Here is a 15,331-nt window from a genome sequence, read left to right on the forward strand (position 1 = left end):
TAAATTCTGCTTACAGGACCTCATGTCTTGTTAAGAGGAAGAAGGAGACTTATGTAAGGCTGAGGAAACAAGGTTCAGACAGGGCGCTGGAGGGATACAAGATAGCCAGGAGGGAACTGAAGAAAGGGATTAGGAGAGCTAAGCGAGGGTATGAAAAATCTTTGGCGGGTAGGATCAAGGAAAACCCCAAGGCCTTTTACACATATGTGAGAAATATGAGATGGACTAGAGCGAGGGTAGGTCCAATCAAGGACAGTAGCGGGAGATTGTGTATTGAGTCTGAAGAGATAGGAGAGGTCTTGAACAAGTACTTTTCTTCAGTATTTACAAACGAGAGGGGCCATATTGTTGGAGAGGACAGTGTGAAACAGACTGGTAAGCTCGAGGAGATACTTGTCAGGAAGGAAGATGTGTTGCGCGTTTTGAAAAACTTGAGGATAGACAAGTCCCCCGGGCCTGATGGGATATATCCAAGGGTTCTAAGGGAAGCAAGAAATGAAATTGCAGAGCCGTTGGCAATGATCTTTTCGTCCTTGCTGTCAACAGGGGTGGTACCAGGGGATTGGAGAGTGGCAAATGTCGTGCCCCTGTTCAAAAAAGGGAATAGGGATAACCCTGGGAATTACAGGCCAGTTAGTCTTACTTCGGTGGTAGGCAAAGTAATGGAAAGGGTACTGAGGGACAGGATTTCTGAGCATCTGGAAAGACACTGCTTGATTAGGGATAGTCAGCACGGATTTGTGAGGGGTAGGTCTTGCCTTACAAGTCTTATTGACTTCTTTGAGGAGGTGACCAAGCATGTGGATGAAGGTAAAGCAGTGGATGTAGTGTACATGGATTTTAGTAAGGCATTTGATAAGGTTCCCCATGGTAGGCTTATGCAGAAAGTAAGGAGGCATGGGATAGTGGGAAATTTGGCCAGTTGGATAACGAACTGGCTAACCGATAGAAGTCAGAGCGTGGTGGTGGATGGCAAATATTCAGCCTGGAGCCCAGTTACCAGTGGCGCACCGCAGGGATCAGTTCTGGGTCCTCTGCTGTTTGTGATTTTCATTAACGACTTGGATGAGGGAGTTGAAGGGTGGGTCAGTAAATTTGCAGATGATACGAAGATTGGTGGAGTTGTGGATAGTGAGGAGGGCTGTTGTCGGCTGCAAAGAGACATAGATAGGATGCAGAGCTGGGCTGAGAAGTGGCAGATGGAGTTTAACCCTGACAAGTGTGAGGTTGTCCATTTTGGAAGGACAAATATGAATGCGGAATACAGGGTTAACGGTACGGTTCTGGGCAATGTAGAGGAGCAGAGAGATCTTGGGGTCTATGTTCATAGATCTATGAAAGTTGCCACTCAAGTGGATAGAGCTGTGAAGAAGGCCTATGGTGTGCTAGCGTTCATTAGCAGAGGGATTGAATTTAAGAGCCATAAGGTGATGATGCAGCTGTACAAAACCTTGGTCAGGCCACATTTGGAGTACTGTGTGCAGTTCTGGTCGCCTCATTTTAGGAAGGATGTGGAAGCTTTGGAAAAGATGCAAAGAAGATTTACCAGGATGTTGTCTGGAATGGAGAGTAGGTCTTATGAGGAAAGGTTGAGGGTGCTAGGCCTTTTCTCATTAGAACGGAGAAGGATGAGGGGCGACCTGATAGAGGTTTATAAGATGATTAGGGGAATAGATAGAGTAGACAGTCAGAGACTTTTGCCCCATGTGGAACAAACCGTTACAAGGGGACATGAATTTAAGGTAAATGGTGGAAGATATAGGGGGGATGTCAGAGGTAGGTTCTTTACCCAGAGAGTAGTGGGGGCAGGAATGCACTGCCTGTGGAAGTAGTTGAGTCGGAAACGTTAGGGACCTTCAAGTGGCTTTTGGATAGGTGCAGGGATTCGGGTAGAATAATGGAGTGTAGATTAATTTGTTCTTAAGGGCAGCACGGTAGCATTGTGGATAGCACAATTGCTTCACAGCTCCAGGGTCCCAGGTTCGATTTCGGCTTGGGTCACTGTCTGTGCGGAGTCTGCACATTCTCCCCTTGTCCTGCGTGGGTTTCCTCCGGGGGCTCCGGTTTCCTCCCACAAATCACGAAAGACGCGCTGTTAGGTGAATTGGACATTCTGAATTCTCCCCCTGTGTACCCGGAGCGTGGTTACTAGGGGATTTTCACTTCATTGCAGTGTTAATGTAAGCCTATTTGTGACACTAATAAAGATTATTATTAGTAGTAGTAAAATGGTCCATTTAAGGAATTGACAGGTTTTGAAACCCGCAACAAGGTCCGATCATGTAACCAAGCTGCTGCTCATGGTGTATGATGGGTTTTACAAGTGTTGGGTTAATGGGCTAAAGGTTTCTATTCAGAGCCGGCGTCAGTGTTGCTGATGCAGCTGTGACTGTAACTGAGAGAAACGAAACTGAAAGTGAACAACATCAAGGGAAGGGAATTGGTTAGGAAGGTGAAGGGCAACGAATTATTTAAAATATATATATATTTTATTCCAAACACAGTCAGATACAAACAAAAAGTAACACCTCAAAATACACAAGTTACAGGCAGTTTGTACATTTTTCCCCTTTTCACCCTAAACCCCACCCTCCCTCCCCACTGGCGACAAACAAGTCCTTAAACATGGGACAGAAACGGCCTCCACCGTGCGTAACATCCTCCAGCTTTGCAGATCCCCAAAACATACGAGCGTGGTCCGCCGTCCCCCCTCCCACACCTCTCACACGCATCCTTCACTCCCAGGGGAAAACCCACCCATCCCACTCCGTGTCATATGGACCCTGTGTACCATCTGAAATTGTATAAGGCTCATCCTCGCACAGGAGGAGGTTGAGTTGACCGGATGCACCAGGTCCCGCACCCCAGCTCGGTCCCCAACTCATCTTCCCACTTCCGCTTTATCCCTTCCCACACCCGCCGCCTTGGCTCTCAAAACTCATACCCCTGCAAGGAGCCTCCTCCATCTGCACCCACTCTGACCCCTCCCCCCACCCCACTCACCCCATCATCCTCTCACCTTCTCGGCATACACCACCCAATTGTAATGCAACAGGTTTGGACCTCCAGACGCCCACCTCCCCTCCCCCATCCAGCCCCCCTCCCCTCTGCAAAAAGACCCTACTAACCCTCGGCATCTTACCGGCCCACACAAACTCCAAGATCAATTTATCCACGCTGGAAAAACACCTTGGGAAGAAATATTGGCAGTGATTGAAAAATAAATAAAAACCTTGGGCAGCATGTTCATTTTCACAGCCTATATAGCCTCTCCGTCAGCGATAGCAGCAGGGCGCCCCACCTCTTCACATCTCCTTTAACCCTCTATACCAGCACGGTCAAATTCCACTGGTGCGTACTTGCCCAGTGATGAGCCACCTGAATCCCCAAATACTGAAACCTTACCCTGGCCACTTTGACTGGCAAGGCCCACCCCCCAGGTCCACACTTCTCCCCGAGGCATTCACCAGGAAAACCTCACTTTTTCCCACATTCAATTTATATCCCGAAAATGTCCCAAATTCCCCAACAGGTCCATAATTCTCCCCATGCTGTCCAATGGATTTTCAAAGTACAATAATAATCGTCAGTGTATAATGACACCCTGTGCTCTCTACCCCCCCCTCCCCCCCCCACCCCACCCACCCACCCCCCACTCACAATCGCTTACCTCTCATTCGATGCCCGCAGTAAAATCGCCAAAAGCAACTCGAACAATAATGGAGACAGCAGGCATCCATGCCTTGTCCCCCATACAACTTACAATACCCCAAATCCATCCCATTTGTCCTCACACGTGCCGTGTGGGGTGTATATAATAACTGCACCCATGCAATGAGTGTCAGCCCTAACCCAAACCTCCTAAAAATCTCAAACAAGTACCGCCACTCCACCCGATCAAAGGCCTTGCCTGCATCCATTGATACAATCACCTCCGGCACCCTACTCTGGGACGGGGTCATAACCACATTCAATAGCCTCCTGAGGTTACTGCCGCTCCTTCACGAACCCTCGTCTGAACCCCCGTGATCACATCCAGCACATACCCCTCCAACCACCTCACCAATCCCTTGGTCAATACCTTCATGTCCATAATCAATAATGAGATGGGCCGATAGGACCCACACTCCATCGGATCCTTATCCTTCTTTGGGATTAATGAGATAGCTGCCTGTGCCAGTATGTCCGGCAACTCCCCCTTCGCCGCTGTTTCATTAAACATATTCAAGAGATGAGGTGCCAACTCCACCAAAACTGCCTATAGACCTGAACCAGCAAACCATCCATCCCCAGCGCCTTTCCCGATTGCATCAACCCTACGCACTCGATTATCGCCTGGAGCCCCAGTGGCACTTCGAATGACTGTCACATCTTCTCTTCCACCACTGGGAACGCCAACCCATCCAAAAACTGCCCCATATTGTGTCCTCCCCCTAGACCCTGATCTATACAACCCCAGTAAAAGGCCTCAAACGCCTCTTTGATTTTCTCCGGGGCCGTTACCAACTACCATCCTGCCACCCTCACCTGCACAATTTCCCGTGCCACTGCCTGCCATCTCAAATGGTGGGTGAGCAGGCGACTCGCCTTCTCCCCACACTCATATCGAACCCCCCCCCCACTCAACACTTAACCGGCAGAGCTGACCCGCCACCTTCCCCATTGTCAAACGATCAAACTGCCCTGCAATTTCTTCCTTTCCGCCAACAACACCCTCGTCGGGGTCACCGAATACCTATGATCCACATCTACGATATCTTCCAACAGCCTCGGCCTTTCCTCCCTCTCAACTCTATCGGCCTTAAAGGAGATATCCTTCCCCCGAGCCACCCCCTTCAATGCCTCCCAGAATGTCGCCGCAGACTCCTCCCCATTTTGATTGAACTCCACATATTTCCTTATCGCCAATGCCATCTTATCACAAAATCTCTCATCAGCCAAAAGTGCCAAGTCAAACCTCCACCCCAGCCTCTGCATCTCAAACCTCACGTCCGCCTATAGCGAGGCATGGTCCAAAATTACTATCCCTGCATACTCCGCTCCACAACCCCTGGCAGCACCACCTTCCCCATCACAAAGAAATTGATGCGGGAGGATACTTGATGAGCATGCATCAGGAAGGAGTACACCCTCCCCTCCCAGGTGTCTAAACCTCCATGGGTCCCCCCCCCCCAACCCAACTGATCCATAAATATCCCCAATTCCTTCGCCAACCCTCTCTTGGCCATTGACTTGGGCTAGATCTGTCCACCCTAGGGTCCAATACACAATTAAAATCACCCCCCATAATCAACTGGTGGATATCTAAGTCCGGGATGGACAGTTTAACAGCTTCTTAATAAAGTCCGCATTGTCACAATTGGGTGCAGATACATTCACCAAACCCACCGGTGCCCCTGCTGACACCCCACTCACCAATAACCTGGGTCCCGCACCTCCCTGTTCACGCCAAATACCACCTTTTTACTGAACAGGATCGAAACCCACTTGACCTAGAATCAAACAGAGTGGAATGTAGGCCGCACCCACCCCCTCCTTAATCGCATCTGCTCCTTCACCCGTAGATGTGCCTCAAACACTTTAGCTGCACATCTACCACCGACCGTTTAATCGGACCATTTAAACCACACACATTCCACGCCACAATCCTGACCGGGGGATTTTGACCTCCCCCTCTGCTAAGGCCCACCATCATCACTGACCCTAAACCCTGACATCACCACTTACTGACCTGGGCCGGGCCAACCAAAAAACCAACTGTATCACCAACCCATTTTCCCCGCCCTCACGCAACCCGCCCCCCCCCCCCCCCCCACAGGCTACACTCCGCAACCCCCACCCCCACACTACCTCTGTTCACTAGCATACCCTGCTAGTATGGTTACTCCCACCTGGAGGTCCAGAAAAAGGACCCCACCCCAACTACCCAGGGGCAGCACGATAGCATTGTGGATAGTGCAATTGCTTCACAGCTCCGGGGTCCCAGGTTCTATTCCGGCTTGGTTCACTGTCTGTGCGTAGTCTGCACATCCTCCCCGTGTGTGCGTGGGTTTCCTCCGGGAGCTCCAGTTTCCTCCCACAGTCCAAAGATGTGCAGGTTAGGTGTATTGGCCATGCTAAATTGTCCTTAATGTCCAAAATTGCCCTTAGTGTTGGGTGGGGTTACTGGGTTATGGGGATAGGGTGGAGGTGTTGACCTTGGGTAGGGTGCTCTTTCCAAGAGCCGGTGCAGACTTGATGGACCGAATGGCCTCCTTCTGCACTGTAAATTCTATGAAATACCCATCCCCCACTCTGCTTGCTCCATACCATGCCTTCTTCGACCCACCCTAATAACCACAAAAAACAACTGACGGCAAGCCTATTATTATATCCACTTTTCACATCAGTAACAACAAAACCACAACAGTGGAAAGTACAGATATACAAAAACAAAACATCACATCTGTTAAAAGCAAAAGCTGGAACAAAAATGTGAGGTCATAAACCATACAGAAATCCCAACATTAGCCCTCCCGCAATCCATGCTCCATGGCAAAATCACTCGCCTCCTCCAGAATAAGACATTAATGTTCCCGGCCCTTAAAACGTACCCAAAGTTTGGCCGGGTGCAGCAGCCCACACTGAACCTTGCTCTAAAAGAGCATCACCTTGGCCCGATTAAACCCCGCCCATCACTTGGCCAGGTCAAGATGGTGCCCCTTCTAACACCCCACTTCACCCGTAGATGTGTCTCCTGCAGGAAAACCACATCTGCCCTCAAATGCCCTGGTAAAGGCAGATTGGGTTCCCCTCCCAGCTACAGTCCCGAATCTCCTTGTCCCCACCACAGAATCTTTTCTACCTCCTGGAATTTGTGCATACACACAATCACGCCCGAGGTGGCTCCTCAGCCCTCGGCCTGTCTCAGTGACTGATGGGCACCATCCACCTCTGGGGCCTTTTCGAAAATCTCCTCCTCCACCAACTTCCTGAACATCCTCGAGATGTAGCCCGTGGCAAACCAACGATACACAGGTTCTGCCATCTGGTCCGACCCTCCTGGTCATCCACCTCCGCAGGCAGCACCTTACAGGTCTCCCTCCAGCATCGCCATCTCTGCCTCCAATCAGACGATTCGGTCACTATGGCCTGACACCACCCTTTCCACCTCCTAGATCGTCGCACCTTGCGCCTCCAACCTCTTCCACATGATCCAACATCCTGCAAAGAGAGACTACTGCTCCCTCAATAGTGCGAGCTCAGTCACCCTGCATCTCCTTTCGCTGTTCACAAAATTCGCCCTTAATGAAATCCATCAGCTGCTCCACAGTGAGTGCGGCAGACGATGACGATACCCCCCTCCCCGCCATTTTTTCTAATGGTGCTGCGTCACAAGCATCCATCACAGCATTTCATAGAATTTACAGTGCAGAAGGAGGCCATTTGGCCCATCGAGCCTGTACCGGATCTTGGAAAGAGCATCCCTACCCAAGCTCCACACCTCCACCCTGTCCCCATAACCCAGTAACCCCACCCAACACCAAGGGCAATTCTGGACCCTAAGGGCGATTTAACATGGCCAATCCACCGAACATGCACATCTTTGGACTGTGGGAGGAAACGGGAGCACCTGGAGGAAACCCATGCAGATACTGGGAGAACATGCAGACTCTGCACAGACAGTGACCCAAGGCGGGAATCGAAACTGGGACCAACTCTTGATGGGCTTGATTGGCTCTGACCGACTTCAGCCGGATCTGATACTTGGTGGGCATTCCACTCTCAGGGAGAACCCACCCTCCTCTCCCTTCACACTTTAACCACAAAAGTCACCCATTAAATGGGCAGAAAGGGCCAAACCCAACACCTCCAAGCAGGAGCCACCCTGTGTGCGTGGACTGATCAGACCATGGCCGCCACCAGAACCCCCCGAGGAGAGAATTAGAACCGATACCCAAACCATAATTGCATTTAAGATGAATTCAATGCGGGGGACAAAAAGACACAACATTGAACTAAATATCAAATGCAATTCCTGATGCAAATGTGTCAAAGATTCCCAAATTATTTAAAATTACCAGATTTTAACAGGAGTCGCACAAGAACTTTAGATTGATAATCCAGGATCTCTATCAAATATATAATTTGTCCCAAACTCTGAACACTTTGTTTACTTTGCAATGTAAATTAATGCATGCGTCATGTCTGTCACTGTTACATTTCATCTTCAAACATTCCCTTTCCTATTGCAGACAGGAGTTTCTTACCAGGTTCTTTTTTCCTCTTCCGTCCACGGATTTTGATATAAACCTTCCCGTTTCCCAACACAAACACAGTGACTCCGTCCCGGCTGCAAACATGTTGAATTCTCTGCCCTGTGAGAACTCCCTGTGTCTGTGAGCTGGGTTTGTGCTGGATTCCTGAGCCCAGCTCCCCCCAACACAACATGTTCCTCTCTCTCTGTCTGTCTCTCTGTGTCTCTCTCAGCGCTGGGATCCTCTTTATTATTCCTCTTTCAAACAATCAGCAATCCAGAGAGAGAAAAATACTTTCCCCGCAGAGGTTTAATTACGTTCATCCGGCAGTTTCTGATTCCCAACTGATTCCGTCAGGATGATGAAAGATAAATGAAACCGAAACGGAATCTGACGCCTCGTCGTGAATGAGGATTGAACTCGAGGAACAGGTTCAATCCGACCGCCTCTGAGAATCTCTCTCTTGCCTTAGGGAACTCCTTCCCTCTCTCTGGCCCTGCCCCTGAACCCGCTTGTGCCAGGGAATGGCAACAAAAATTGGATTGTTTGGGGAATTAACCTTTTCAATTGTACTTAACCAGTGTTGCATGGAGCCAGTTATTGTAGTTTATAGTCTTTTCACCCACAGGACATCATAATATTGTGGAGCTACTCCTAGCCTGGGGAAACATTTCTGTCAGGATGTCCATGTGGAGCAGAGGGTCAATGTGGATGGGAGACTGCTTTATGTTTGGGATCCCCACCCTACCATCACTCTACACTCCTCACATTATCCACAGGAAGCTGATTTATTCGCTGTTTGTTGATCTACTTGGGGCTGTTTAGCACAGGGCTAAAGCGCTGGCTTTGAAAGCAGGCCAGCAGCACAGTTCGATTCCCGTAACAGCCTCCCCGAACAGGTGCCGGAATGTGGCGACTAGGGGCTTTTCACAGTAACTTCATTTGATGCCGACCCATGACAATAAGCGATTTTCATTTCATTTCATTACTCTTAACTCCATCACACTGGGGCCGGTTTAGCTCAGTTGGCTGGACAACTGGTTTGAAATGCAGAGGCATGGGCAACAGCAGGGATTATTCATGAAGGCCTTGCCTTCTCAACCTTGCCCCTCATCTGAGGTATGGTGACCCTCAGTGAAGTGTGGTGACCCTCAGGTGAAATCACCACCAGTCATCTCTCCGATGGTTATCTAGAATTATGGTGACTTTATTTGGGTGGCATGGTAGCACAGTGGTTAGCACTGTCGCTTCACAGCTCCAGGGTCCCAGGTTCAATTCCTGGCTTGGGCCACGGTCTGCACGTTCTCCCCGTGTCTGAGTAAGTTTCCTCCGGGTGCTCCGGTTTCACACTTTGGGAGGGATGTGAAAGCATGAGAGAGGCTGCAGAAAAGATTGGTGAGGACGGTGTGGTGAATTATATGCATCGCAATTCACACTGTATTACATTGCGTTGTATTGTGTCCTTGTGGGCTCTGTATGTGAGCCATTGCACGGCTCTGCCCATAGGGGGAGATGAGGAGTTTGTACTGGGCTCCACCCATGGCTCTGCCCATGGCTACTCCCACTAACCAGAAGTATAAAGTTCTGCAGCCGTAAGCCTGCTCTCAGTTCCTCTGGTCGCCGGCTGGCTTAGTTGTAAGACTATTAAAACCACAGTTTACTTCCAATCGTGTGTCTAGTGAATTGATGGTCAAATCAGATAGTTCGTGGGAGGAGAAGCTTCAGTTACGTGGCTAGATTGGAGAAACTAGGGCACTTCCAGGTATGTTGATGGAAGCAAATGCTGACGCTGTGACTGAAATTTCCAGTCATATGATTCTGTTTACTGCTGTATTTGTAAAATGCAAATAATGATTCTGTTTTTCCTGCACACAGAACAGGCTTTGCTTCTAAACATTGACTAAAGGACTGACGGTTTAAAACATTTCCTCCTGGTCTTGTTTAGCAGAGTGACTTGTCCTTTCCAGCATGCCACCATTCTTGAATCAACTCCTGTACACTGACAACTTGCCGATTCTACCGGCTGCAATGTCACTTTAACTTATTTTACTGGGGGAAACGGACCTGTAATAGTGGCTCCCAAAAACCCCCCAAAATGGCCCAGGTGGGTTAACAGAACATTTGCGAGCAGCACGGTGGCGCAGTGGGTTAGCCCTGTTGCCTCACGGCGCCGAAGTCCCAAGTTCGATCCCGGCTCTGGGTCACTGTCCGTGTGGAGTTTGAACATTCTCTCCGTGTTTGCGTAGGTTTCACCCCCACAACCCAAAGATGTGCAGGCTAGGTGGATTGGCCACGCTAAATTGCCCCTTAATTGGAAAAAATGAATTGGGCTCTCTAAATTTATAAAAACAAAACAAACAAAAAGAAAACAGATCATTTGCTTTTTGAGTTAGGTTGTAGTTTTGAATCCCTCTCCAGGACTTTAACATTTAGTCTAAGACTAAGTGGACCCAATTGCTGTGCTGAGCTTCACAATGTTGGAGCGTAATGATCTGTTCCCTGTCACGGGGAAGAATAATTCACCACAAACAAGTTAATGATTGACATGACCCCATGGTTAATAATGACTTGAGGTGAGATTATCGGCCATTGCCACTATAAAAGATAAATGGCAGGCATGTTTGCTAAGTATAAATCAGGAAACAATTTTACACCTAAAAGATTACTGGAACAAGAATTTTAGCCCCATGATTTTCAGAATCAATTGCAAACTTACAAATGTGGGAACCACAGATTTTTATTAGTGATTTAAATTAAATGTGGGTAAATGGAGTTGAGGTAGCGATCAGCAGTGATTTGATTGACCGATAGAACAGGCATGAGTGACCGAATGACCTCCCCTTGTTCTCGGCAACTCCAACGTTTTTCCCACCCGAACCTTTCACACCAGCAGGACGGTGGGGCAGAAGAAAGGCCTCCTTAGTGCAAATCAGGTCCCTGCCCCTCAAGGAATTCAATACAATTGATGCTGGATCAGATTTTTAAAAACACATTCAAAACTTGTGTGGCGATTCCTCGTCACTGACTGTGTCCACCTTCCAGCTTAGGAAGTGCGAAGTGTTACTTTGGACGTTCCCAACATTGAGAAAGCTTAAGGAGCCGGGTGATCACTTGGTCTGAGTTTTTTACATTGTATCGGGAAGATTAGCAACAGGCTGAAGCAGCAGTGGTGTGGAACTATTTTTAAAAAAAGTATTTTCACAATACAAATACAACCCTAAACAAAAAACCCTCAACCCCCCCCCCCCCCCGTCCCCCGTCCCCCGAATCCTCCCACCTCAACACTCAACGGTAACCAACTCCCGAAGGTGCATGATCATAGATCATAGAATTTACAGTGCAGAAGGAGGCCATTTGGCACATTGAGTCTGCACCGGCCCTTGGAAAGAGCACCCCACTTAAGCCCCACACCTCCACCTTATCCCCGTAACCCAGTAACCCCACCTAACTTAAGGGCAATTTATCATGGCCAATCCACCTAACCCTGCACATCTTTGGGCTGTGGGAGGAAACCGGAGCACCCGGAGGAAACCCACGTAGACACGGGGAGAGCGTGCAGACAGTGGCCCAAGCCGGGAATCGAACCTGGGAATCAGGAGCTGTGAAGGAACTGTGCTAACCACTGTGCGACTGTGCTACCCTTGATGAACAAACCCCAACAATTGTAGAACCCCTCCTTCATCCCCCTCAGCTCAAACGCCATCTTTTCCAGGGTCAAATCTCCAGCAAGTCCCCCCCCCCCCCCCCCACCCCCGTCACGCCAAGGCACAGGGTGGAGAAGCTGACCTCCATCCCAACAAGATGCTCCAACAAGCGGTCAGCGAGGCAAAGGTTAAAACATCTGCCCCTGCACCTGCCCATAGCTCCAGCCTGTCCGACACCCCTGGATATAGCTTCCAGGGAACTGGGCTTCACATCCACATGTAAGACCCCCAAACTTGTTCGAAACACCAAAACCTTTCCAGCTTCGGGCGGGACCAAAACATATGCACATGGTTCATGGGGCTCCTCCCACATCAGTCACAGACATCCTCCACCTCCTCGAATAGTCAGCTCATCATTTTCCAGCAACAAGGAGGCTGGTACTATTGGGAAGGTCGGGTAAACCTTCCTCCCAAAGCCCCGCACCTTCGTATACCTAAACCGTACCCCCGCGGCAACACATACTCCTCTACCAGCAACTCCCAGCTCACAAATCGCCCCACCCTCCCCCAAGGAACAAATAGAAGGGGAACAATGACTGACAGAGGTATCTTGTCCATTCCACTCCCAAACCCAGCTGCTGCAACCAAAGCTCTTCACAATAACTCAGCTCTGATACAATGAGGAATAAAAATCAACAAATCATTTATTTTAAATAATTATAAATACTGCAACAAAGGTGTGAATAACTGATGGCAAGTGAAAATACTTTACATTTCAAAAAGCGCGTTCACAGAAACAGTTCACCGTTTTAGTTTCTTCAAAGCAAATAAAAATGAGGTCTTTAATTGTAACAATTGGTAGTATCATGCAGAATAAACTTTCAGAATGGGTACATCATTGACAAAGCAATTTGAACACTTAAGTGTGAGGTAGGACATTTTGGTAAGAAAAAATAAGGAAGTCACATATTATTTGAAATTTAAGAATCAAAATGAAGTAGAGTAGCAAGGGAATCGGAGAAAATAAATACCCTCTTCGTGTCGTATAAGCTGCTTCCTTGATGTATGCTTTGACAAAGGAAGGTTCAGACTTGGCGATAGGTTTAACACATTTATTGAACAGTTAACAATTCTCCTACTTGAGTTTGACTCTCCTGCTAATCTTGCTATAGTAACTCAGTCTAACTAACCAGTCTGCTCTAAGCCACGTGGTGGGTGTGATGCTTCTGATCTGCCCCTGTCTTTCTAAGTGTCGCCTGTGGAAAGAGAAAGAGCATGTGTGCCCTGTCCTTTTATATGTGGGTTTAGTAATGCCCCCTTGTGGCAGTGTCACCTCTGGGTGTCTTGACTGCCCATTGGTCGTGTCCTATTCAAAGTGTTCATTAGCTGTATGCCTGCATGTCATGATGTCTCAGGTGCTCCCTCTCGTGTTTACTTAGTTATAGTGTATTTACATTAACCCCTTGTGTATTTACAGTGATGCATATCACCACATATCCAAATCAGTAAAAGTAGCAACGCAGATTGGTCAAAAGGAAAGTAAACCAAGAACTAAGATGAACTGTAAAGCAGAGAAGCTCTTCTAAATCTGGACTGAATCAGGGTTAGGCCATACTTCAGAGTACAGCGTACAGTCCTGGTCATATTATTATAAAAATTACATACAGGCACGGGAGAGTGTGCAAAAAAAGTGCAGAAACGTGAGCTTAAATTTCACGAGAACGGACAAACAAGCTTTCTTTTCTTTTCTTGAAAAGAGAAGGCTGGCGGCTTTTGAATAGTGCGGTATAGAATCATAGAATTTACAGTGCAGAAAGAGGCCATTCAACTCATCGTGTCTGCATCAGCCCTTGGAAAGAGCAGCCTACTTCAGCCCACACCTCCATCCCATCCCTGTAACCCCACCTACCCTTTTTAGACGCTAAGGGCAATTTAGCATGGCCAATCCACCTAACCTGCATTTCTTTGGACTGTGAAGAGGAAACCGGAGCCCCCGGAGGAAACCCACGCAGACACGGGGAGAACATGCAGACTCCGCACAGACAGTGACCCAAGCAGGGAATCGAACCCGGGACCCTGGAGCTGTGAAGCAACAGTGCTAACCACTGTGCTACTGTGCTGCCCTCATTGAAGTAACCACAGAGTGCGTCTCCCTTTGCGTAAGAGAGGAAAAACTGCAAGCCAGCAACGTAACGCTTTCACCGAGAAATTAGATCGAAACCTCTTCACCCAGAGAATGGTAAGAATGTGGGACTCTCCACTGTAATGAAATGAAATGAAAATCGCTTATTGTCACGAGTAGGCTTCAATGAAGTTACTGTGAAAAGCCCCTAGTCGCCACATTCCGGCGCCTGTTTGGGGAGGCTGTTACGGGAATCGAACTGTGCTGCTGGCCTGCTTGGTCTGCTTTCAAAGCCAGCGATTTAGCCCTGTGCTAAACATCCCCTAAAAGCCAGCACCGTGGGCGTGTGTATACAAGGCGGACTGCAGCTGCTCAAGAGAGTGGCTCAGCCCCTCCTTCTGAAGGGCAATTAGGGATGGGCAAATAAATGCCCGCTTTGCCGGCAATCCTCACATCCCATGAAAGAAAGTAACAAAAATTGAGCCAATTAATATAAACGTATCAAGCGGAGGTGGTGTAGGTGCCAATTAAACGTGTGAGAAATACCAGGGATAGAAAGTTACACTGACAGAGTTACATGAGGAAGGATGGGAGGAGGCTTGAGTTGAACACAAATGTTGTCGCAATGGAGTGGATGGGCTGAATGGACTGCTTCTTTGGTGCATGTTCAAGGTAATTCTACGTATCATCAGGTTCCACTGGTCCTGATACGAAATAACAGCAAAAACGTTTTCAAATTGCTGTGAAGATATCCTGTATTTGCTCCAAAGGTTGTGATTAGTGTCACTGTGGCCTTTTCTTCTTTCCATGAGGTGAAGGTTAAAAGGAGGCACCAAGGTAGCTGGAGAATTTGAATTAAATTCAATTGAATAAACTGGAATTTTAAAATAAAAAGTGAAACTAGTGGATTATTGTAAAAACCCATCCGGTTCAGCAATACCTGCTGTCCTCCCCGCCTGTTACGGACTCGTAGCCGAGCAAGCCACGTAGCCGAGCAAGCCACGTAGCTGTCTCCCAGAAGGAGGCTGGCCACCACTTTCTGACAGGAAATCACGGCTCACATCCGCAAAATAATATAATTGCTGCGTGCGTATCACTCGTTTGCTTTGAGGGGCTAGTTTGGATTGGGTGCCATTAAAGCACTATAACACCACACAATCACTGAACATTGAACAAACGGAGCTGATCTAGGCCATTCGGCCCCTTGGGCATGCTGCGCCATTCATTCAGATCACGGCCGATCTGTTTGTGTTTCTAATACCATGTTCCCATCTAATCCCTCCCCGCCCCCCAGCCCCCCTTGCCTCGCAAGAATCTATCTACCTCCC

General features: G+C 48.4%; 1 protein-coding gene across 3 annotated transcripts in view; it reads right to left on the reverse strand.

Moving 5' to 3' along the window:
* LOC119963505 (probable E3 ubiquitin-protein ligase HERC3) overlaps window positions 1–8,612 on the reverse strand; it is an 86,117-nt gene extending 77,505 nt beyond the window's left edge. For all 3 annotated transcript variants that reach the window (XR_005460115.1, XM_038792720.1, XM_038792719.1), the window contains exon 1: window positions 8,250–8,612. Coding sequence is in view for 2 of the 3 variants with exons in the window: in XM_038792720.1 (XP_038648648.1) it covers window positions 8,250–8,430 (181 nt within the window). In the remaining variant the exon portion in view is untranslated. The remainder of the gene's footprint in view (window positions 1–8,249) is intronic.
* Between the last annotated feature and the right edge of the window lie 6,719 nt (window positions 8,613–15,331).

Source organism: Scyliorhinus canicula, chromosome 3 (assembly GCF_902713615.1).
Source record: "Scyliorhinus canicula chromosome 3, sScyCan1.1, whole genome shotgun sequence".
In the NCBI taxonomy this organism is placed as follows: Eukaryota; Metazoa; Chordata; class Chondrichthyes; order Carcharhiniformes; family Scyliorhinidae; genus Scyliorhinus; species Scyliorhinus canicula.